A 23,232-nucleotide genomic window follows, 5' to 3' on the forward strand; every position below is an offset into this window, starting at 1 on the left:
GAAGTAATCTATATAGTACCAGATATCCTAGTAACCTACATAGTACCAGAAAACCTATTAACGTACATAGTATCAGAAATCCTAATAACCTACATAGTACCAGAAATCCTAGTAACCTACATTGTACCAGAAATCCTAGTAACCTACATAGCACCAGAAATACTAATAACCTATATAGTACCAGAAATCCTAGAAACCTACATAGTATTAGAAATCGTAGAAACCTACATAGTACTCGAAATCCTAGTAGCCTACATAGTACCAGACATCCTAGTAACCTACAGGCAAGTGAAAACAATATGTTCATCAATGCCGAGTCATGACGAACTTTAACATGATCCAACTAAATGATACCACATTGTTTTATAAACTTATTCTCAAGGTCCAATTAGAAAATATAAAAACACAAGTGTTCTGCTGAATGCAGCATACTTTTAGGATTGAACTTCATGTAGAGAATCCGACTCATGCACAAGTGTTATAAGAATCCCAAACTGTTCATGATTGATCCCTCACTTCTTTTGTGCTTGTCACTATTACATGAACATTCTATTCAGAGTGACTGCATATATATATTGCATAAATAAAAGTTCTAAGTCAAAACAGGTGTTGCAATTTGCTACATCTACTTACAAAAAAAATGCCAGCAGCTCAATCTTTTTGTGAATCCTATGTTTTTGAATCATCCAATAGTGACTGAAGACCTCTGTCTCTATCATGCAGTACCAATGGAATTATTCTGGATGAGACCCAAAATTGAATAACATTTTTTAAAATTTGGCATTGACGCTAATTCATCACCCCATTGTTTAATTATTATTTTGCTGCAGCCAAAAAATACAATCAGGAAATGTAACTGAATACTAAACAAAACCATTCCAGATAAAGGACAGAGGAAAGTCAGCATTCACAGGGAATGCTAAGCATGTCTAAAAGATGTATCAAGAACTGTCAATTCTTGCTAAGTGAATTTTCCAACAGCACTTCGTTTATCTGCAACATAATCAGAATATTCATGTGAAACTAACCTATCACTCACCCATTCTGTTTGGCTACTGGAATGAAACTCCTCCCGTAGAGTGTTCATTGTGTAGACTTTACCCACTTCCACACACCCATGCCATATTTGTTGTGTTCATTGTGCAGACTTTACCCACTTCCACACCCCATGCCATATTTACTGTGTCCATTGTGTAGACTTTACCCACTTCCACACCCCATGCCATATTTACTGTGCTCATTGTGCAGACTTTACCCACTTCCACACCCGATGCCATATTTACTGTGCTCATTGTGCAGACTTTACCCACTTCCACACCCCATGCCATATTTACTGTGCTCATTGTGCAGACTTTACCCACTTCCACACCCCATGCCATATTTACTGTGCTCATTGTGCAGACTTTACCCATTTCCACACCCCATGCCATATTTACTGTGCTCATTGTGCAGACTTTACCCACTTCCACACCCCATGACATATTTACTGTGCTCATTGTGCAGACTTTACCCATTTCCACACCCCATGCCATATTTACTGTGCTCATTGTGCAGACTTTACCCACTTCCACACACCATGCCATATTTGTTGTGTCCATTGTGCAGACTTTACCCACTTCCACACACCATGCCATATTTACTGTGTTCATTGTGTAGACTTCACCCACTTTCCCACCCCATGCCATATTTACTGTGCTCACTGTGCAGACTTTACCCACTTCCACACCCCATGCCATATTTACTGTGCTCATTGTGTAGACTTCACCCACTTTCCCACCCCATGCCATATTTACTGTGCTCACTGTGCAGACTTTACCCACTTCCACACCTCATGCCATATTTACTGTGCTCATTGTGCAGACTTTACCCACTTCCACACCCCATGCCATATTTACTGTGCTCATTGTGCAGACTTTACCCACTTCCACACCCCATGCCATATTTACTGTGCTCACTGTGCAGACTTTACCCACTTCCACACCCCATGCCATATTTACTGTGCTCACTGTGCAGACTTTACCCACTTCCACACCTCATGCCATATTTACTGTGCTCATTGTGCAGACTTTACCCACTTCCACACCTCATGCCATATTTACTGTGCTCATTGTGCAGACTTTACCCACTTCCACACACCCATGCCATATTTACTGTGCTCATTGTGCAGACTTTACCCACTTCCCCACCCCATGCCATATTTGTTGTGTCCATTGTGCAGACTTTACCCACTTCCCCACCCCATGCCATATTTACTGTGCTCATTGTGCAGACTTTACCCACTTCCACACCCCATGCCATATTTACTGTGCTCACTGTGCAGACTTTACCCACTTCCACACCCCATGCCATATTTACTGTGCTCACTGTGCAGACTTTACCCACTTCCACACCTCATGCCATATTTACTGTGCTCATTGTGCAGACTTTACCCACTTCCACACCCCATGCCATATTTACTGTGCTCATTGTGCAGACTTTACCCACTTCCACACCCCATGACATATTTACTGTGTCCATGGTGTAGACTTTACCCACTTCAACACCCCATGCCATATTTACTGCATTCATTGTGTAGACTTTACTCACTTCCACACACCATGCCATATTTACTGCATTCATTGTGTAGACTTTATCCACTTCTACACACCCATGCCATATTTACTGTGTCCATTGTGTAGACTTTACCCACTTCCACACCCCATGCCATATTTACTGTGTCCAATGCGTACTTTAACCACTTCCACACCCCATGCCATATTTACTATGTTCATTGTGCAGACTTTACCCACTTCCACACACCATACCATATTTACTGTGTCCATTGTGTAGACTTTACCCACTTCCACACCCTATGGAATATTTATTGTGTTCATTGTGTAGACTTTACCCACTTCCACACCCTATGCCATATTTACTGTGTTCATTGCGATGACAAGGAATTTTGTTCATCATCTGTGTATGCAACATTTGTATTACTAAAAACATTTTCCTTTCAACCTCCCATAAATACATTTATGAATGAACATGATTTATAACATTTTATACCAAAATACCCATTTACTACACCTAAAAGATGCAAAGTCTATGTTGCAGCTTTGCTATCTGACTTCAAAGAAGCATACCTGGAACCTTGCCATAGTAGCAAAGATAGACTGCCTTTAGAATATTTGTATGAATGAGGTGCTACAGCCAAGTAGTACTACAGGTTGCAACAGACTAAATTGCTGGATATTGAGAAAAAAACACCAGAAAAGACCACTGACAAATGTTTGGGTCAGTACATGTAACATTACTATCCTATTATGGTTTTAACCCAAGGGAAGAGTTGTCATATACTATACCTGGAAACACTATAGGAAGACAGTTCACATTGGAGGCAATAAATGATTTAATATATCAAATAAATGTAATGTGGAACAAATGGAACTGATGCCTTCAAGTGCAATAAAGTCCTAATATAAACCCATGCAGTCAGCCTGTAGATCAATGCAGTCTTAGAATGTAAGAAACAATCCTGTTTTGTACTAAAATGACAAGAAAATACCATATCAAGATAAGACAGTTTGGTGACATAAAGCCTAATCTCCTTATCATTGCAGTATATATACAAAATAAGTGAATACAAGGTATGTACCAAGGGTGGTGGTAAAGTGAAATTCACTGGTGTATCTGCATGTTCATTTACTTAGTAGGACAATTTTAAGAGCTGTATAACATCAGCTACTTAGTAGAAAAATTTTGAGGGTTGTATAACATCAGTTACTTAGCAGAACAAATTTTGAGGGCTGTATAACATCAGGTAGTAGAAAAATTTTAAGGGATGTATAACATCAGTTATTTAGCAGAACAATTGTAAGGACTATATAACATCAGTTTCTTAGAAGAATATTCTGAGGGCTGTATAACATCAGTTACTTAGAAGAACAATTTTATGGGCTGTATAACATCAGTTTCTTAGAAGAACAATTTTGAGCGTTGCATAACATCAGTTACTTAGCAGAACAATTTCGAGCGCTGTATAACATCAGTTAGTAGAACAATTTTAAGGGCTGTATAACATCAGTTACTTAGAAGAACAACTCTGAGCACTGTATAACATCAGTTATAAATTTAAACATGAGCAGGGTTGATAAAGACCATCAGCCAAACTGTGTAACTGTCATCAAGTTTAACTCTAGACTGAAACCCAAATATGTCTTGTTTCCATGGCACAAAGTCAGTGTACAGAAATTCAGAACCACTCTGGAACTGATCCAAGAAGTCTTAAATTGGCCTTAATCTAAAATGAAGAGGACCTCCAGTCATTCCTTGGCCTGACAACCTATTTATGTAGAATTATTGTACAAAATGAGGCTGGATTAATTGCACCCCTTCATGAATTGATCCAAAAAAAAATGTCTTCATCCTGCTAATGCTTCAAGACATTCCAGGATAAGCATTATCTCAGTGCTAGTACTGGCATACCCAACATGATGAATGACCTTACTGTGACAGGAAAGACAAGTGGGGAACAGTATTGGCATACCCAACATGATGAATGACATTACTGTGACAGGAAAGACAAGTGGGGAACAGTACTGGCATACCCAACATGATGAATGACATTACTGTGACAGGAAAGACAAGTGGGGAACAGTATTGGCATACCCAACATGATGAATGACCTTACTGTGACAGGAAAGACAAGTGGGGAACAGTATTGGCATACCCAACATGATGAATGACATTACTGTGACAGGAAAGACAAGTGGGGAACAGTATTGGCATACCCAACATGATGAATGACCTTACTGTGACAGGAAAGACAAGTGGGGAACAGTACTGGCATACCCAACATGATGAATGACATTACTGTGACAGGAAAGACAAGTGGGGAACAGTACTGGCATACCCAACATGATGAATGACATTACTGTGACAGGAAAGACAAGTGGGGAACAGTATTGGCATACCCAACATGATGAATGACCTTACTGTGACAGGAAAGACAAGTGGGGAACAGTACTGGCATACCCAACATGATGAATGACATTACTGTGACAGGAAAGACAAGTGGGGAACAGTACCGGCATACCCAACATGATGAATGACATTACTGTGACAGGAAAGACAAGTGGGGAACAGTATTGGCATACCCAACATGATGAATGACATTACTGTGACAGGAAAGACAAGTGGGGAACAGTATTGGCATACCCAACATGGTGAATGACATTACTGTGACAGGAAAGACAAGTGGAGAACAGTATTGGCATACCCAACATGATGAATGACATTACTGTGACAGGAAAGACAAGTGGGGAACAGTATTGGCATACCCAACATGATGAACGACCTTACTATGACAAGAAAGACAAGTGGGGAACAGTATTGGCATAGCCAACATGATGAATGACATTACTGTGACAGGAAAGACAAGTGGGGAACAGTATTGGCATAGCCAACATGATGAATGACATTACTGTGACTGGAAGGACACTTGGGGAACATAGTACTGGCATGCCCACGGGTTAAATGACATTGCTATGACTGGAATGACACCAGGGGAACACAGTACAACCCATAGGATGAATGACATTACTGTGACGGGAAGGACAAGTGGGAAACACAGTTTTGGCATGCCCAACTGCATGAATGACACTGCTGTGACTGGAATTTTTTTTTCTTTACCCTACTGGGATGGTTGGCTGACAGGAAAAATTTTCTTTTGGCCTGAGGTGATCACTGACATTTGCAAAGATGAAAGTCACTGAAAAACTGGTGAAACCTTCTGTGTTTTTAACCTGATCTTCCCTGACTGTACTTTTTCATATTAGCATGGTTAGGAAGCACTTTTTTGCCAGCTGACCCATAATTAATTTTGTCTTGGTGACTCATGAACCAGGTATGTCCAGGTTCCTCCAATTTCAGAATATATTCTGAAAACATTATTGTGATCTTTTTCTTCTAGCCACCTCCATCTGAATGTATTTTTTTTACTGACTGGTCAAAGTTTGTTGTATCAATACATTTTCCTCCTTCAAGAAATTTTAGTTCTGTAGAAGCCACAAAAATATGTGTATGAATCACTACCTGAAACTGTATAATGGATGACTGAAACAAAGAAAAATTCCTGCCTGCACAATTAACTTCCAGTATATGATGTCTTGGTGTTTTCTTACCTTCTTTCCTACTCAAATTACATCCAGGAACAAATATTCCAATTTTTAAAAAAGGAAAAAGGTCCACTGGAAATTTTACAAAAACAGGAAAATTCGTCTGCATTAAAAAACCAGATTTCTGACTGAAACTGGAAAATTTCCATCTATGAATGAGTTAAGCTTACATACTAAGTTTGATCAAGCTCAAAAGAAGCCTGCTGTGTGTTATCCAACGATTTGTTGACAGATATTTTAGTTTGTTGATTGTTTTTACTGGCACTTTTAGCACATTACTGGCCATACCGTACCAAAGCAAATGGGTACTTTTTGCCTTTCCCAAGGACACACAATGGCAACCAGCAGTGGCTGGCCTGGAAAAATGGCCTAAGCAGAACACAAAATGCCGTCAGTTCACATGCTTTCTTCAGGTAAGGTAAATATGCAAGGTAGAGAGATTTTACATGGATGTAGCCAATTTCACATTCACAGCATGGTAAGGTAAAATTATAGGATAAAGGAAAACTTTTTAATTTGAGTTCATCTCTAGCACGTAAACTGCATAACTGTAATTCTACTCTGGATTCTTTCTAAAATAATGATGGCATAAAGATGTCTTTAGTTAAATTAAGAAAAAAAAAGCAATAAAGAACTCAAACTTTCTTTTGTGTGTTCATTTCTAAACACTTTTTGTGGAATGACCATCTCACCTCTGTAATCTTCATGCTTGATAAAATAGTCCATTAAAATGGAAAATGCATGGTTCTCTGGAAAAATTCCAAATTTATTCTGAAAATATAAAGAAAATCAAAAGTATAAAACTAAATAACTCAACAGTAACATTAATAATAATGTTTAGATTATATACTGACATGAATTAGATTTGTTTTTTCAAGTCATGTTCTAAATTCTGGAAAAGTGATTACAGTTACTTTAATGAGAGAAATCAATCGATACCAAGATTCATCCTCATTGTAAGTTTATTGGCAATAGGTGAAAAGCTCCTTCAATTAGAACCCACATAGAATTGTACTATTTTTTAAAGCCTTTTAAAGTAGATTACAGTGACCCAGTTTTTGTACAAGCAATACAATAATTTCAAGATGCATTTACGTGGAAAGTCTGACGTCAATAGGTGTAATAGCCAGTTAAAGATCAGCAAAGAAGTTATAGCTCAGATAGAGAGGATGGAAACAGTTTTTAAGGAATTTTTAATGAAATTCCTTGGGGAAAAAATGTCACAGTAACCCAGTTTTTAATTTTTGGTTGAACACATTAGCTATAACATGATGCAGAAATGGGATATAAGTACCTTTCTCAAGGATACACCAAGGCAACTGATGTGGGCTGGCCTGGGTTTATGGAACCAGAGACCCTTGGATTACAAGCCAGACATTCAACAAACTGAGCTACCTCTGCTCCCTTGTTTGACAAGCAACAAACATCCATAACACAATGCACCCCCAGAGTAAGTTTTGTGACAATTGGTTGGAATTAGAACTCAAACACAATTGTAGAAATTTATATAAAGTCCTGAAAAGTAAGACTGTCCCGTTACTTGTGGAAGACACTTATTTCAAGACTTGGTTGGTCATTCATAAGAAATTTTAATGAAATCATAGAAAGTAGGTCCCAGTTACCCATTTTTGATGAGTGACATACATTCATCCTAAGGAGCACTCTCAGAGGAATTTCTTTTGACAATAAGTAAAATGATGGCAGATTTAAAGCCCACATACAACTGCAACCAGTACTTATCACTGTTAAAATATGGAGTCACAGACCAGCCAAAATGGGGCCCCAAGTGGTCAAAAGCGCTCTCCATTATGGATCACTGCCATCTCACCTCTGTCTGCGTGGGTTTGAGTCTAGGATTCGGCCAATGTGGGTACATGAGAAAGCTTGCCAGTAGCTTCTCGTGGGTTGGTGGTTCTTCCTGGGGTTTTCCCGGGTTCTTCCTCCACCATTAATACTGGCCGCCATGCATAGCCTATCGTGTGCTGAAAAATGGCATTAAACCCCACAATAACAACAACAACCAGCCAAAATGGAATGATGAAGGCATGCATGTGCAGATAAATGGACCAAAATGAACCCTATCTGCCACCTGCTTCTTCAAGTTCAGCTATTATTAAACACAAAATATTTATAAGGAGTGAAATTTTCATCTGACGCTAAAAAAAAAAGAGTACCAGTAATTTATAGGACATTTGAATTGGCTGGCACAAGGTTGTTTTGCGATAAATGCAGACCAGTAATTTATAGGCCATATTTGTGCCTTGACAGTACAATGTATGGGACAGATGAAAATCAATATATACTAATGGCATTTTTTTGCAGCTCACATGCCTGAAAACCTTTTTTTTTAAAAACATGGAATAAATATAATGTAACACAATTTTCAAATAAACAACTACTTACATTTTAAAATATCTGCTTTATCCTGTGTAATATGACTGAAACAAACTGTCCAATTGTAACTCTGCTTGTGAACATACAATAAAACATCATTTTCTGACTTTCATTCTGTAGTTCAACAAAGGTTGACAGTCAGAAGATGAATCTGATAAAAGCAATATTCATTTTAAGCATCACAAACAAGTGCCCTGTAAACGGAACATTACACACCTGCCCCAAGTTAAATAGTCATCTATGAGATAACTGAAATTCTTGTGCCAATACTACTTCCTTCTGCCAGTAACCTGAAGTAATGATCTTCTGACCCCAAAATGTATAGGCTTCTTTCTTACTCTAAGCATAAGCCATCCAAAAAGTGTAGATCAGGTCAATGAAGTTGAACTAATGTTTACTGTGCTGAAATCATTTTTCTTCTTACAGTCCCACTGACCTTGACCTTTGACCTCAAAATCTACAGGCTTCTTTCACCCAGGTACAAGTCATCTACAAAGTTTGGTCCATGCCTGTAATGTGGAACTAAGATTATTGTCTGGAAAGCATTTTTCTTCTTTCAGTGACTTTGACATTTGACTTTTTGATTTCAACATTGATAAGCTTCATTCTTACCACAAGTGTAAGCTGTCCACAAAATTTGGTCCCAGTAGGTGATGTAGAACTAATGTCATTGTGCCAAAACTATTTTTCTTCTTTCAGTCAGTGACCTTAATGTTTAAATCTTGACCCAGAAATCAATATGCTTCTTCCTTATACCCTGTGCAAGCCATCCACTAAGTTTGGTATATATACCGTGTTTATGAAAATGTCCCTAATAAATGCTTTAAATCTGATATGATGGTCTATTTTGAATCCACACTGAATATGTGATAGTTGATTGTTGGATCTGAGGTACCCGAGTAGTATAACATCCACTCCATGGTTTGGCAAATGATGTTGGATGACAGACGGAAGGGTTGGTTTGGTCATTTGCAGGATCAGGTAGTGATATCACACCTGCTTTCATCAAGACTACACGAGCTTGAGATAAGAGTTTCAAATCTCACACTGGACACTGTCTGATCCTGCAGAAGTGTCATAGGCTAAACAGTTACTGTCATCTTAAGCCTTAGTAGATTTTAAAATAAAAAACCAGCCTTCTTTCAGAGTTCTGAAATGGCAGAATGATTCAGCCGATGTATCTAAGATTTCTGGTTGTGACTATTTCAATAAATTTCTTAAAATGATTGATTCAGATGCTTGATTTTTGTGCACCATATTCTATGCTGATTTAAAAGACAAGCTCAAGTTCAACCAACAATGATTTTGTATTTAATTGTTGTGGAGCTCTGGTGGTTACAAGAAGTGCAAATGGATGGACAAACGGACGGAAAAGATGACAACATTAGGGTTCCCACATCCTAATAAAATTCACAACCTTATCTTTAATGTACTGCAGCAACAGGTCAGTTCTATTCGTCTCTATGAAGGCCTTCACTAAAGCATGGTTAATAGCATCTGGCACTGGAATTGCCCGTGGGCTATGCCGAAAGCTAGAATAGCAAGAAAAAAGGTTGAGTATGATGCATATGCACTTTTTCCATATTTGAAAAAATTCATACCATATTTTGATTTTAAAAAATCACATTCAAACATTAGTATCTAATGTCAGCAATCACAGCATTAGTCCAAATAATGATTGATGCCAAAATCTCAAATTTTCTGCAACAGACATGTAAACGTGAGATGAGGTTTTGAATTTTTGGAGAAAAAAAGAGCCTCTCTTACATACAGACACACATACAGAAATATTATCTTGCTACAAAAATGCTGAACCTAAATATTCTAATAACAGAATAAACTTTTTAGAATTGAATTTATGTTTTCTTTCTTCCTCATTTGTGAATCATACAAAAATTATATTCAAGTTTATAGTTTCAAGTTTCCTGGTGCACATTAAAACTTTAACAGCAAAAATATTCCACCTCTTGAATTTCATTTACAAACAGTGTCGGGGTCAATGCCACCTTTTGAATTTCATTTACAAACAGAGTCGGGGTCAATGCCACCTCTTGAATTTCATTTACAAACAGTGTCGGGGTCAATGTCACCTCTTGAATTTCATTTACAAACAGTGTCAGGGTCAATGCCACCTCTTGAATTTCATTTACAAACAGTGGTGGGGTCAATGCCACCTTTTGAATTTCATTCACAAACAGTGTCGGGGTCAAAGCCAACATGGCTATGTAGCTAAAAAAAAAAAAAATTAAACTTTTTCAAAAACGCTTTCCCTTGGATCTTCTCATGAATACTGAATAAGAATGGTTTAGTTGTCACTTTTGTATAGTTGGTAGTTTTATTCAGTTTAATCCACCCAAGCATACTATAGTCATACTACAAAGAGTACTAAAAATGTATGGCTGTACAACAGCCATAAAATTAAAGTTTTAAATTATTAGAATGATAAATGACAATGACACCACATTTCCTGATGACCAGAGGATCAGTCTTAAATATTTCAAAATATGTGGAATGGGCTCACTATCAGATATGGACTTGTTATGTTGCTGATTGTATGAAACAATTTATTGGAAACATTCATTTTTTTTATTCATCAGAAGTATCATCATCATTGGCGGCTCAGTCTTGAAGACCATGTGAGTGTTGTCGGTCTCTGGGGTTTTGGCAACGTCTGCAGTGGCTGTGCAGGCCTACGCAGCAAGTGACAGTTCCTATTGCAGTAGGTGCAGACGTACTTGGAAGTCTGAGTTGCTGTGGTTGCTGCCACACTCTTCTTACGGACCGTCTGTCTCCAGTTGCCTCGGTCCTCGGCCTGCACTTCCCAGCCATCAGGTGAAATGTTGCATGCCTTCATGTCCCTCTTGCACAAATACTTGAAATGGAGTGAGGGGTGGCCGACTCTTCTGGTGCCAGTGGCCAGCTGTCCATATAGGATGTCCTTTGGCAGCCTCCCAATCTCCATGTGTCAGATGTGTCCCAGCCATCAAAGGCAGCGTTTGTTTAGCAGGGAGTACATGATGGGGATATTTGCACACTGCAGGATCTCGCTGTGTGGGACGTGGTCTTGTCAGCTCAGACCTGCCAACCCTGATGAGTCAGGTAAGGCAGTTGATTTTTTTCCATAAGACTGACTAGTTTTCAGTAAGGTGTAACAAAATGTCAATAACTGCTACTGTAAAGCTGGAAAACATAGTTAAAAGTTTGACACATTGATGATAAACATCATGTTCAAATGAAAAGTTTGTAAAGTACACATAGACTTTATTTATCACTAGTACAGCTGCACAAACTCTAGTTCCAAACCTTATGCAGCTCAATGGCTTGTTGCTATCTCTCAACTTGACATAATTCTTGGGAAATTCTTTTCCATTTTACATGACAACAGCAATCATATCTCCCACCATGAGACATACTCAAATTGGCATGTGATGTTCAATAAACATAAATGTGTCCTTTCCAGCTCTTATTCACAAGAATCTGAATACTCTGTTTTATTCTTCTGTGCTGATTATTAAAACTTTTCTAGAAGCTCATTTCCCTTTCATCTTAAACATACATCACTTTCTGGACACCATTTTTAAAAATTCTATACTCACCAGTTTGATCATGCAGATACTTCTCATGAACAAATAGGTGCAGTTTAAAGCATCTGGGGTGCTGCTGTAAAGTTAGTCTGGTTCGCTGACTAATTTCATCAATTTCGAAGATGAAATCCAGACCCAAATAAAACAAGGATGAACCAATTATCCAGATTTTTTGGCAACAATCATTTTCCGTAGTTTTTGCTAGTATGCCATAAGTCCATAATTTAAGGGTAATTTTCGTAAGACTTACGGCAAAATCAAAATAGGTGGGAGGTCTGCCAGCTGATTTTCAGGATACATTTTAGGCACCATATATGAAAGGAATTGAGCTGATGCTCTTGCCTCATATAGGTGCTCCAGATCTCACTTCCATATAGGAGGGTGCTGAGAACGCAGGCCTGGTAGACTTGGATATTGGTGTGCTCTTCAGTGTGTTGTTTTCCCACGCTCTCTTCATTAGTCGTGCCATGATGGCATTTGCCTTTCCAAATCTTCTGTCCAGCTCCACACTGAGCGTGTGAGTGTTGCTGATGGTTGACCCCAGGTAAGTAAAGTTGCTGACTGCTTCCAGGGTGACAACATCAATTTTGATGGAAGAGGCAGTGGAGACATCTTGCACACTGACATTTATCTTGCTCAGACTGATGGTGAGCCCAAACTGCTTGCAGGCATCCTTGGTGTGTGTCACAAGAGCTGCGTCATCCGCAAAGAGCATCTCCCTGATGAGCACCGACCTCACTTTGGTCTTTGAGCACAGTTGTGCCAGGTTGAACAACCTTCTGTTGGACCTGGTTTGCAGATATAAGTCATCAATGGACGAGTCAAAAGCATAGAAAGGAGCATGGAAAAGAAAATCCAGAAAAGGGTCTTTGCCAGCACGCAGCCTGCTTCACGCCACTGTTGATGTAGAAAGAGTCTGAGGATGATCCATCGTACAGGACGGGTGTGCAAGATCAGGGCTAGACATCCCACTCGCCAAACGAAAGTGAAGCATCTCTCATAGCCTCTCCTTTCCAGGTGTAGTGACCACCACGTGACTACTGTCTGGCTCTGCTGGGCAGGAGGTTACATGCATATGGCCTCTCCTACATTATTGTGTCCACATCAAAACTTTCATGTGGGGCCACCTGTTTTCACAAAGCCTGTTGTGTGGCGTGACTGAGTGCCTGGCATTATAACTGGGTGGGCAGACTGGGCTCATTAGCCTTGGCAGGCAGCCAGTCTAAGAGAAGGAAAACTTTGACTCCAAACCTGGGCAGATGGAGCTCGTTAGCCTTGTCAGGCAGTTCATATAGGAGAAGGGAACTCTGATGCCAAACACACCAAGTCCCAGCCATTGGATGCTGGCTCCACTGCCTTGTGGATATCTTTGGAAGAAGGAAAGGCTATGTGAGTAAACCCAAACAGAAAATTCGGAGTGGAGCCCCTAAGGCGGCTGGGTGTCAACTACAACTTCCTTCAGGCAGCTCCTGCATCCAAACTGGTGCCAAATGTCATGCTCAGCACTCCTTTGGATCCCACCAGCAAGGATGAGCGTGGGATCCTGATGTCTAGGTAGCCCAGGATCTCTATACTCCACGCCCAGGCTTGCGCCCTGGAAATGCCTCTCCAGCCTCTCTCCTGAGTGAGGAAACAACACAGAAGCTAGCAGTCTATGGGTTTCAAGTCCCACCCAATTGGCATAGGGAAGGGGCACCACAAGTCAGCTTTAATAGTGTGAGGGATCATCGCGTCCCACTGGCTGACTATTGCCTGCCTCAAGTATGGCAGTCCCCAGTAATAAGGTGTTGACCCGCCAACATCTGCCTGCTCCAGTGGGTGCCTGGAGCTCTGTGTGTTGCTGAGCATGAGAAGCAGATGGAAATTCTGCACCAAAACAAGAAACCAACAAAGAAGACTCCAGCTCTTCGATTCACAAGCTGAAATGTACGCACAATGAGCACAGACATCTCTGATGACCTCAGGGAGGTGAACAACACCAGGAAGATGGACATCATCGACAGAGAGCTCACCAGACTAAATGCCCTCCAGGAAACCAGGCTCACCTCCAGCAGCTCCCTCAAAGAGGAAAACTACACCTTCTTCTGGAAGGGTCAAGAACCTAAGGAGCCCCACCAGCATGGAGTGGGCTTTGCCATAATAAAAAAAACCTCCTGGCCTCAGCTGAACCTCCCTCAGGGGGTACTGAGCGTCTCTTCCATCCGCATTGCCACTCCTGCAGGTCATGTCAACATCCTCACTGTATATGCCCCCACCCTCACGTCTTCAGAAGACACCAACGATCAGTTATATGGGCAGCTGGATGAACAGATCAAAGGATGCCCTAAAGATGAGCCATTATTCCTCCTCAGCAACTTTAATGCCAGAGTAGGTGTGGACCATGAGTCATAGCCTACCTGCCTTGGACATAATGGCACTGGAAAGACTAACGAAAATGGTCACTGACTGCTGAAACTGTGCACCTACCATGACCTGTGCATTACAAACACCTTCTTCAAGTGTAAGCCACAACACAAAGTGTCACAGAAACACCCAAGGTCTCATTGCTGACACCAGCTTGACATGGTCATCACCAAGCGCTCTGCCCTGAACAGGGTGCTCTCCATCAGAAGCTACCACAGTGCAAACTGTGACTCTGACCATGCCCTCGTGATCAGCAGGGTGCTCCTACAGCCATACACATTACACCACTCAAAACCAAAAAGTCACCCTCGCATCAACACTGCGCAGATGTCAGTCCCCTCCAAGGTGGAGGAGTATGTGTCTGCCCTGGACCAGACTCTCCAGGATCTGCCAGAGCACAATGCCACAGCCAAGTGGAACACCATGAAGGGTGCACAGCAATGTCCATGTTTAGCAAGAATGAACAGCCCAGTCAGGACTGGTTCAACACACACCTTTCAAGGATGGAACCAATAATCAAGGACAAATAAAAAGCCTTCATAACTTACAAAAAATGCCCCAATGAACAGACACTTTCTGCCCTCAGAAGTGCCCGAAGCATTACCCAATGCATTGCTAGACAGTGCATGAACAAGTACTGGCAGCAACTGTGTTTAGGAATCCAGCACAGTGCCCAGTCTGGGTATGTACAGTAGCATCAAGAAGGCTCTAAGCCCTACAGTAAAAGAGGTCACAGCCCCCCCCACCCCAAAATCTCTGACAGGAGAAAAGGTCACATACCATGAGTAACAGTTGGTCAGATGGGTGGAGCACTACTCAGAGCTATACTCCCAAGAAACATCAGTCCCCGCTATGGCCCTTAGCAACATACAGAAACTGCCCACCATAGTGGAGCTCAACAAAGCGCCCACCTTAGATTAGCTCAGCAAAGCCATCGACTCTCTCCCAAATGACAAAGCACCAGGTAGCGACAGCATCCCACCTGAAGATATCAAATGTAGGAAACCGACATTACTTCAGCTGCTGCATGAGCTACTCTGCCTCTGCTGGTAGGAAAGAGCAGTCCCCCAAGACATGCATGAAGCCACCATTGTGACCCTTTACAAAAACAAGGGCGACTGTAGTGACTGTAACAATTATAGAGGGATCTCGCTCCTGAGCATTGTTAGCAAAGTGTACACCTGCATCATCCTCAACAGGCTGCAGCTGCTGGCTTACCGTGTGCACTGGAATCTCAGTGCGGCTTTAGAGCAGGAAGGTCGACTTCAGACATGATCTCCCTCTGACAACTCCAAGAGAAGAGCAGAGAGCAAGGTCAGCCACTCTACATGATGTTCATTAACCTCACTATGGCCTTCGACCTGGTCAGCAGGAAGGGCCTATCTGAACTTCTCAGTAAGTATCAGCTGCCCCCAAAACTCAATGTCATAATCTCTTTCCAGAATTATACATATGGGTAAAATATTTGAAACAGAAGTCTTGAACCTAAACCATTTTCATTTTATCTTTGTTGCCACACTGGTACTCCCAAATGAAAATGCAGATATGTCTCTGGGCTGAATTTTGGTAACAAGCACATGCATGGGAACTTTTTTTCTCAAAAATAGGTATTGCAGCATATTCTTTTTAATTTTTTAACAAATTTATTCTTGGACATGATCATGCATAGGATGTAAGCATGTTTTGCCATGATCATGCATAGGATGTAAGCATGTTTTGCCATGATCATGCATAGGATGCAAGCATGTTTTGTCATGACCATGCATAGGATGTAAGCATGTTTTGCCATGACCATGCATAGGATGTAAGCATGTTTTGCCATGATCATGCATAGGATGTAAGCATATTTTGCCATATCATGCATAGGATGCAAGCATGATTTGCCAGTCTTACCATGAAAGTGTAGTAATTTCACAAAGCATTAACATTAGAGTCAAAGGAAATCAAATTAGTTGTCTGGGTCTGAAATCACTCACCTGGCTGACATCATCTACATGCAAAAATCAAACAGCCAAATAGCTGGACAACACATCTGGGTTTGTATGATGCATACAGTAGTCCCCTTCTTGAAAAGCCCCCCTGACCAGCGGCCACCTGCTCCTTATGGCCAGAATCCGCTGGCACCAACGAGTTTGTGTTCAAAAGTACCCATCACGAAAGGCCACCCGGCTAACGCGACCAGCATATTAGTGCAATAATATAAAATTTACCCCCCCACAAGTGGACGCATTTTTTTTTAATATGTATCCAGAACCAGTATTTTATTCATAAGGTGTGCTAAGTAATCTGATTTCTGTTTCCTGATGTCAGGTTTTTGTTACTGAAAGAAGTGTTGACTAAAGTACATGTACCACTAAGGTTAATATTATATCATTTATGTCTCACAAGAAGCCACATTTATTCCATAAAGCCAAGAAAGACTCAAATTTTAATCCATACAAAATGTAAGTACATGTAATCTGATTAGCCATACTGCTGTGTTATCATGATATGTCCGGTTTAGTCACTCTGATAATTGTTAAGATTACAATTATTGAACAGTAGTAGCAGCTGATATGTGACAGTATCAATGTACAATACAGCAGGAAAATGATTTAATAGCCTTTATGGCTTCTCTTAGTAAGATGTTGAGCTTGTTCACTTTGATAATTAGTGGCTATTACTACTGACAATAATTGTCAAAATTACAAATCCTAATGGCCGCGAGGTCAAATCTGCATGACATTAATGGTACATATCTAAGCTGTTTTGGCTCTTCTCACTTAGTGTAAAGAAATGTATAAAAACAATAGGGTACCAGACTGTGACTAATGAATCATGTGACAAGATCACTTCCTTTAAAAACACACGGCAATTTGTTTAGATGCATACAAAATTGTTTTATCATTTTTTTAGTTGGCAACATGAATAACTTACTGCAAAAAGATCAATATGTCATCGAGGAAAAGAAAAATTCTCAGTTTAGAAGAGAAAATGAAAGTAATTCAACTGACAGAGGGGTGTGTGTATGAAGATCCTTGCAAAAAACTGATGTCGGAAAGACTCAGATAAATAATACCGTGAAAGATAAGGAAACAATTCTGCAGAAGTGGGAAGGTGAAATGGACGGAGAAAGGAAGATTGTTTGAGCCAGGAGATATTTGTATCCTGATTTGAATGACAAGAAAAAGCAACAATTTTGTCAGTTGAATTGGGATATGACGACTTTACCGCAAGTAATGAATGGTAACACAGATTTCAAGTGCAACACAATATTAAGTGTTCTGTCCTTAGTGGAGAATCAGCTGATGTTAATAATGAAATTGTCGAAGATTGGAACAAAAGACTAAACGATATATGCAGGGGATATGACAGCAAGGATAATTTTAATTGTGACGAGACTGGTTTTTTTTTTTTTTAGACTGTTACCAAGAAAGTGACAGATGATGTGATCTGTAACATAATTATAACGACAGTTTTAAAACTATATCAATGGCTTGAAAATGATGAAACAGTTTGTTTTACATTTATTTCACAACATGCATATGATTTTTTAAAAAAAATATTAAATGTTTTAGAATTGAATGTACTTGTGACTTTCTTCATATGTATTTACTATTTGCAATGGTCATCCCCCTCTAAAAAGGCCACTTCCCTGCTGCAGTAGGGGTGGCCTTATAAGAGAGGGACTACTGTACTATCAAAATGTTTTCAAATTCTGTTGATTGATTAAGCAAATGGTTGTTTAAAGGTTTTTTCCATCTTTTGTACCTTCAGCTATATTGGTCACCTGATCATCATCATTTGTACAAAACTCAAAGGCCCCTTTGCCAGGAATCTGTCAAATTTGGTTACATTCTGTTGAAGAGTTTTTGGAAAAAAATGCATTTCAATTTGGTAACAGTGGCAGATCAGGATCATCATACATATTTGAAAATTTGCAAGGATGCTTTCTGCCAAATTTAGTCAATTCTGTTAAGCATTTTCTTTCAAAAGTCATTTTACTTTTTATATTTAATGACAGCAGCCGTATATTATGGCAGATCAGCACCATGTGCATATTAGTTCAAAGTCATATATGCTGGGATCAAAGTTTGTTAATACCAAGCAGTTTTGAGAAGTCAATTTAAGATTTTTCAATTTTTAGTAGTGGCAGCCATATTTATTGGTGGATCAGTATTCTGGCATAAATTTAAAAAGGTTTAATGCCAGAATACTTCATGTCACATTCGGCTTAGTTCTGTTACTATTTCTAGTAATGGCAGCCATATTTAATGATGGACTGGCACTATTTGTACAAATCAGAGAAGCCTTTATGCCAGAATGCTTTGTCAGATTTAATCTAAATTTAATTTCAGATGCCATGTCAAAGTTTTCTTTTTATAGTAATGGTTGCCAAATTTGAGGGCATTTGCTCAACTGTACAAATCTGAAAGACCTTCACACAAGAATGCTGACTTTCAAGTTTGGTCAAATTCTGTTAAGCAGGTTGGGAAGGGAGTGTTTAAAGGATTTTCTATTTATAAAAATGTCAGCTATATTTGATGACAGATGAGTATCACTTATATAAATCTGTAAGATATTTGCACCAGAATGTTTCCTGTCAAACTGAAGGACTGACACAATTTGTATAAATTTGAAAAGCTTTCATACCAGAACACTAACTGCCAAATTTAGTTGAAATTGGCTTTTTTTAAAAGACAAAGCTTAACAAAGCAAATGTTAATAGATGACAGATAATGAATTGAGGCCATGGTGTCATACTACAAGCCCAGGTGATCTAATAAATTCAATTAAAAATGACATTTGTTCATTAGTTTTTGTTTACCAAACTTTTATATAATTAATCACAGCAATATATGTAACATGTTATTTTAACAATAACTGATTTTAACAGCATTCAGAATGTCACTTTAACCTATTTCTGCAAATGTATAATTGAGGGAATGATTTACCTTATTCATGTTATTGAAAAAATTACGAAAAAACTGGACTGAGATAAATCACCTTGCAAACATTCACCTAACAGCCAAATACAATTGCAGCTGGTCAACAAATCAGAATTATTAGATTGCCTGCTGTCAGAAATTCTTTAAAATCTATGAACTTGTTATAAAAACAGTTGCTGGAAGATTTCTCAAGATTTTTTTATATTCTGCCATATCATATAACAGGTCAGCATCATTTCTGGAAAAATAGACAAAGTCCATTATGTCAGGATGCTTTATGTCAAATGTAATAACAGTCTGTTGAGTAGATGTTAAGAAGTCATTAAAAAGTATCCCAGCATCAATTAAGCCAATGAGCTGTTACTGCATCCTATCCTAGCATTAATTAAGCCAATGAGCTGTTACTGCATCCTATCCTAGCATTAATTAAGCCAATGAGCTGTTACTGCATCCTATCCTAGCATTAAGCCAATGAGTTGTTACTGCATCCTATCCTAGCATTAATTAAGCCAATGAACTGTTACTGCATCCTATCCTAGCATTAATTAAGCCAATGAGCTGTCACTGCATCCTATCCTAGCATTAATTAAGCCAATGAGCTGTTACTGCATCCTATCCTAGCATTAATTAAGCCAATGAGTTGTTACTGCATCCTATCCTAGCATTAATTAAGCCAATGAGTTGTTACTGCATTCTATCCTAGCATTAATTAAGCCAATGCATCCTATCCCAGCATTAATTAAGCCAATGAGTTGTTACTGCATCCTATCCTAGCATTAATTAAGCCAATGAGTTGTTACTGCATCCTATCTCAGCATTAATTAAGCCAATGAGCTGTTACTGCATCCTATCCTAGCATTAATTAAGCCAATGAGCTCTTACTGCATCCTATCCTAGCATTAATTAAGCCAATGAGTTGTTACTGCATCCTATCCTAGCATTAATTAAGCCAATGAGTTGTTACTGCATCCTATCCTAGCATTAATTAAGCCAATGAGCTGTTACTGCATCCTATCCTTGCATTAATTAAGCCAACGAGTTGTTACTGCATCCTATCCTAGCATTAATTAAGCCAATGAGTTGTTACTGCATCCTATCCTAGCATTAATTATGCCAATGAGCTGTTACTGCATCCTATCCTAGCATTAATTAAGCCAATGAGTTGTTACTGCATCCTACTGATGTCCTTAAGAAAAGCATTAAAAATTTTCATCAGATTTATTCTGGACATATGCTAACTACTGAAGAATGTAACTTGCATTCAATAGAAGACAACCTAAACAGAAAATAAAATGCTTACTTGGTGAAGCCTCTTGGCTTTTGAATATGATCACAAAGCAAACAGATGTGAATAGGCCAGAAAGGTTGCTTGTACTAAAATTTCCTGTCATTTCATTCAAATGCATATACCCTAGAAAATGCAGCTTAAGATATGCTGATTTTCTTGTATATTGTGTCCAAGTTGGTGCCTAACATACATAAGACAGTCTTGGTACATCTAAACATCTAATAATGCACTGTATTTTAAAATAAATGTAGAAAAATGAAGGATATATAACAGGAATTAAATTAATGTAATAATACAAAAAACATATTTTTGCAAGATATAAGATAAAATGCCTCAAAAATAGGTAATGTAAAAGAAAATGACAAAATAACTACTTAAAAGCATGCTGTATTTGTCATTACATCAGTGGACCTACGAGTCATAAAATATTGACCAAGTACTGCAATCCAAACTGACATGATAACCAACACTGGCACCACAAAAAAAAATTATAAAAATTTTTTTTATATAAAAAAACAAAGTCCTCAGAGTAAAAAAGAAAACAAGGGGGTGGGGAAAGAAACTTCTTCCATGGAAAGCAGAATGCTTTGTTAGAGCTTTTGTCTCTTTATTCTATATTCCTTCCTTTCAAAGCCAATCTTTATTCTATATTCCTTCCTTTCAAAGCCAATCTTTATTCTATATTCCTTCCTTTCAAAGCCAATCTTTATTCTATATTCCTTCCTTTCAAAGCCAATCTTTATTCTATTTTCCTTCCTTTCAAGCCAATCTTTATTCTATATTCCTTCCTTTCAAAGCTATTTGATGAAAGCAACAAGAATCCCATTTATAGTGACAGCTCAAGATTGGTAAGTTGTTTAGTTGTACTTGCTTATCCTTTTAAAACAGCTGATTAACACATGGTACACTCTTTATGAGGTCCTACTCCCAGATTGCACATGTTCCAGGACAATGCATAGGGGAGACCACCTGCATGCAATTAGTAGATGATATGTTCACTCACTGTCCTCTAAAAACTTTGAAGTCTGATTGTTTTCTTAAAATAAGAACAATAAAGTAAAACAAATGCATAAACATGTGGTTCAAATATCTTATTTTGTTCTCATCACAAAATTAAAATATATTCAAGGACAAGGTCAAGATTTGGTCACAATTCATACATATTCAAGGATGTGAGAAAGGATTCTGAAACCAAAAGCAATAAAAGATATTCAAGGTATTTATGAACCCTGTGTTTGCTACAAGTTTCTTTGAGTGGGCAGCAGTTGTCTTTGGAGGAATAGGTTAATAGGTAGGAATGTTTATAAATCAAAAAAGCATGGACTATAAAGTTACCGTGATGACTTACTTTTGCAAAATATTCTCTACCATTGGCTGCTCTGTTTCATGCATATCTTGAAGTTTGTTTGCAAACTGAAAAAAAGTAAGAGACATTTATGTTATGTGTACTCAAAATAATGAGAAATACAATAAATTCTTGTGTACACATTAAGGGACTTCATAAGAGCTAAAAAAGTTATTGTGTACAGGCTGGAGAATGTCATAAGAGTTGAAGTACAATGAATTGTATGCACCAGTTGAACTTCATAAGAGCTGAAGTACAATAAATTGTATGCACCAGTTGAAGAACTTCATAAGAGCTGAAGTACAATAAATTGTATGCACCAGTTGAACTTCATAAGAGCTGAAGTACAATAAATTGTATGCACCAGTTGAACTTCATAAGAGCTGAAGTACAATAAATTGTATGCACCAGTTGAACTTCATAAGAGCTGAAGTACAATAAATTGTATGCACCAGTTGAACTTCATAACAGCTGAAGTACAATCTAGCTAACAAGGTGCTAATATTCTGATTCAATGCCACATCCATGTGCAGTTATCTAAATTTCTTCCTGACAGACATACTCTTTCTTCAATGACTAAAATTTAAATTAAAAAGGTGAAGCTTGTCCATCTTCACCCTGTGGCCTGGGCCAATAAATCAACCCTTCAATTGTGATGATATTGATGTTGGTGTTAGCCCAAATATCATCACGGGTGAAGTGGTGATTTATCAGCCTACCTGTGACCAACCCTGGTGTCATTTTCTATTCCAGTTAATTCACTTACAGTTCTACTTAACTTAGGGTAAACAGATGAATGTGCTTTTGTCTGTTTCTATTTCCAGAGTTAAGAAATTCAAAATTTCATCACCTGGATCAAGTCACTTTATCTGTTAGATTAGTCTGGAATCTAAGATTAAATTTTATCTAAATGGGCTTAATATTTAAAGGAAAAGATATGTTGTTTTGTAGGACATAAAAAGGACTCCAGGATTTTAGGCTTTCATTGATGGGTTCAATGTGATTTGGGCAATTCATTATGTTCAGACTTGTGAGTAACCAATTTTCATTTCTTTAAACCTTTTTTCACATTCATGAACAGGCTAGGCTAACTACAGGGGATCTTTACAAATGAAATTAAGACTATTAGTAAATT

At 38.7% G+C, this 23,232-nt stretch overlaps 1 protein-coding gene across 3 annotated transcripts in view; it reads right to left on the reverse strand.

Annotated features, from left to right (window-relative positions):
- LOC149801775 (small ribosomal subunit protein mS27-like) overlaps window positions 1-23,232 on the reverse strand; it is a 65,299-nt gene that overhangs the window by 34,573 nt on the left and 7,494 nt on the right. For all 3 annotated transcript variants that reach the window (XM_089956118.1, XM_089956119.1, XM_089956117.1), the window contains exons 4-6: window positions 22,101-22,165; window positions 9,967-10,081; window positions 6,848-6,926 (exon numbers count right to left, since the gene is read on the reverse strand). In XM_089956118.1, the coding sequence (XP_089812244.1) occupies window positions 6,848-6,926; window positions 9,967-10,081; window positions 22,101-22,165 (259 nt within the window). The remainder of the gene's footprint in view (window positions 1-6,847; window positions 6,927-9,966; window positions 10,082-22,100; window positions 22,166-23,232) is intronic.

The sequence above is a fragment of the Sinohyriopsis cumingii genome, chromosome 4 (genome assembly GCF_028554795.1).
Source record: "Sinohyriopsis cumingii isolate HCF-2022 chromosome 4, ASM2855479v2, whole genome shotgun sequence".
NCBI classification, from domain to species: Eukaryota; Metazoa; Mollusca; class Bivalvia; order Unionida; family Unionidae; genus Sinohyriopsis; species Sinohyriopsis cumingii.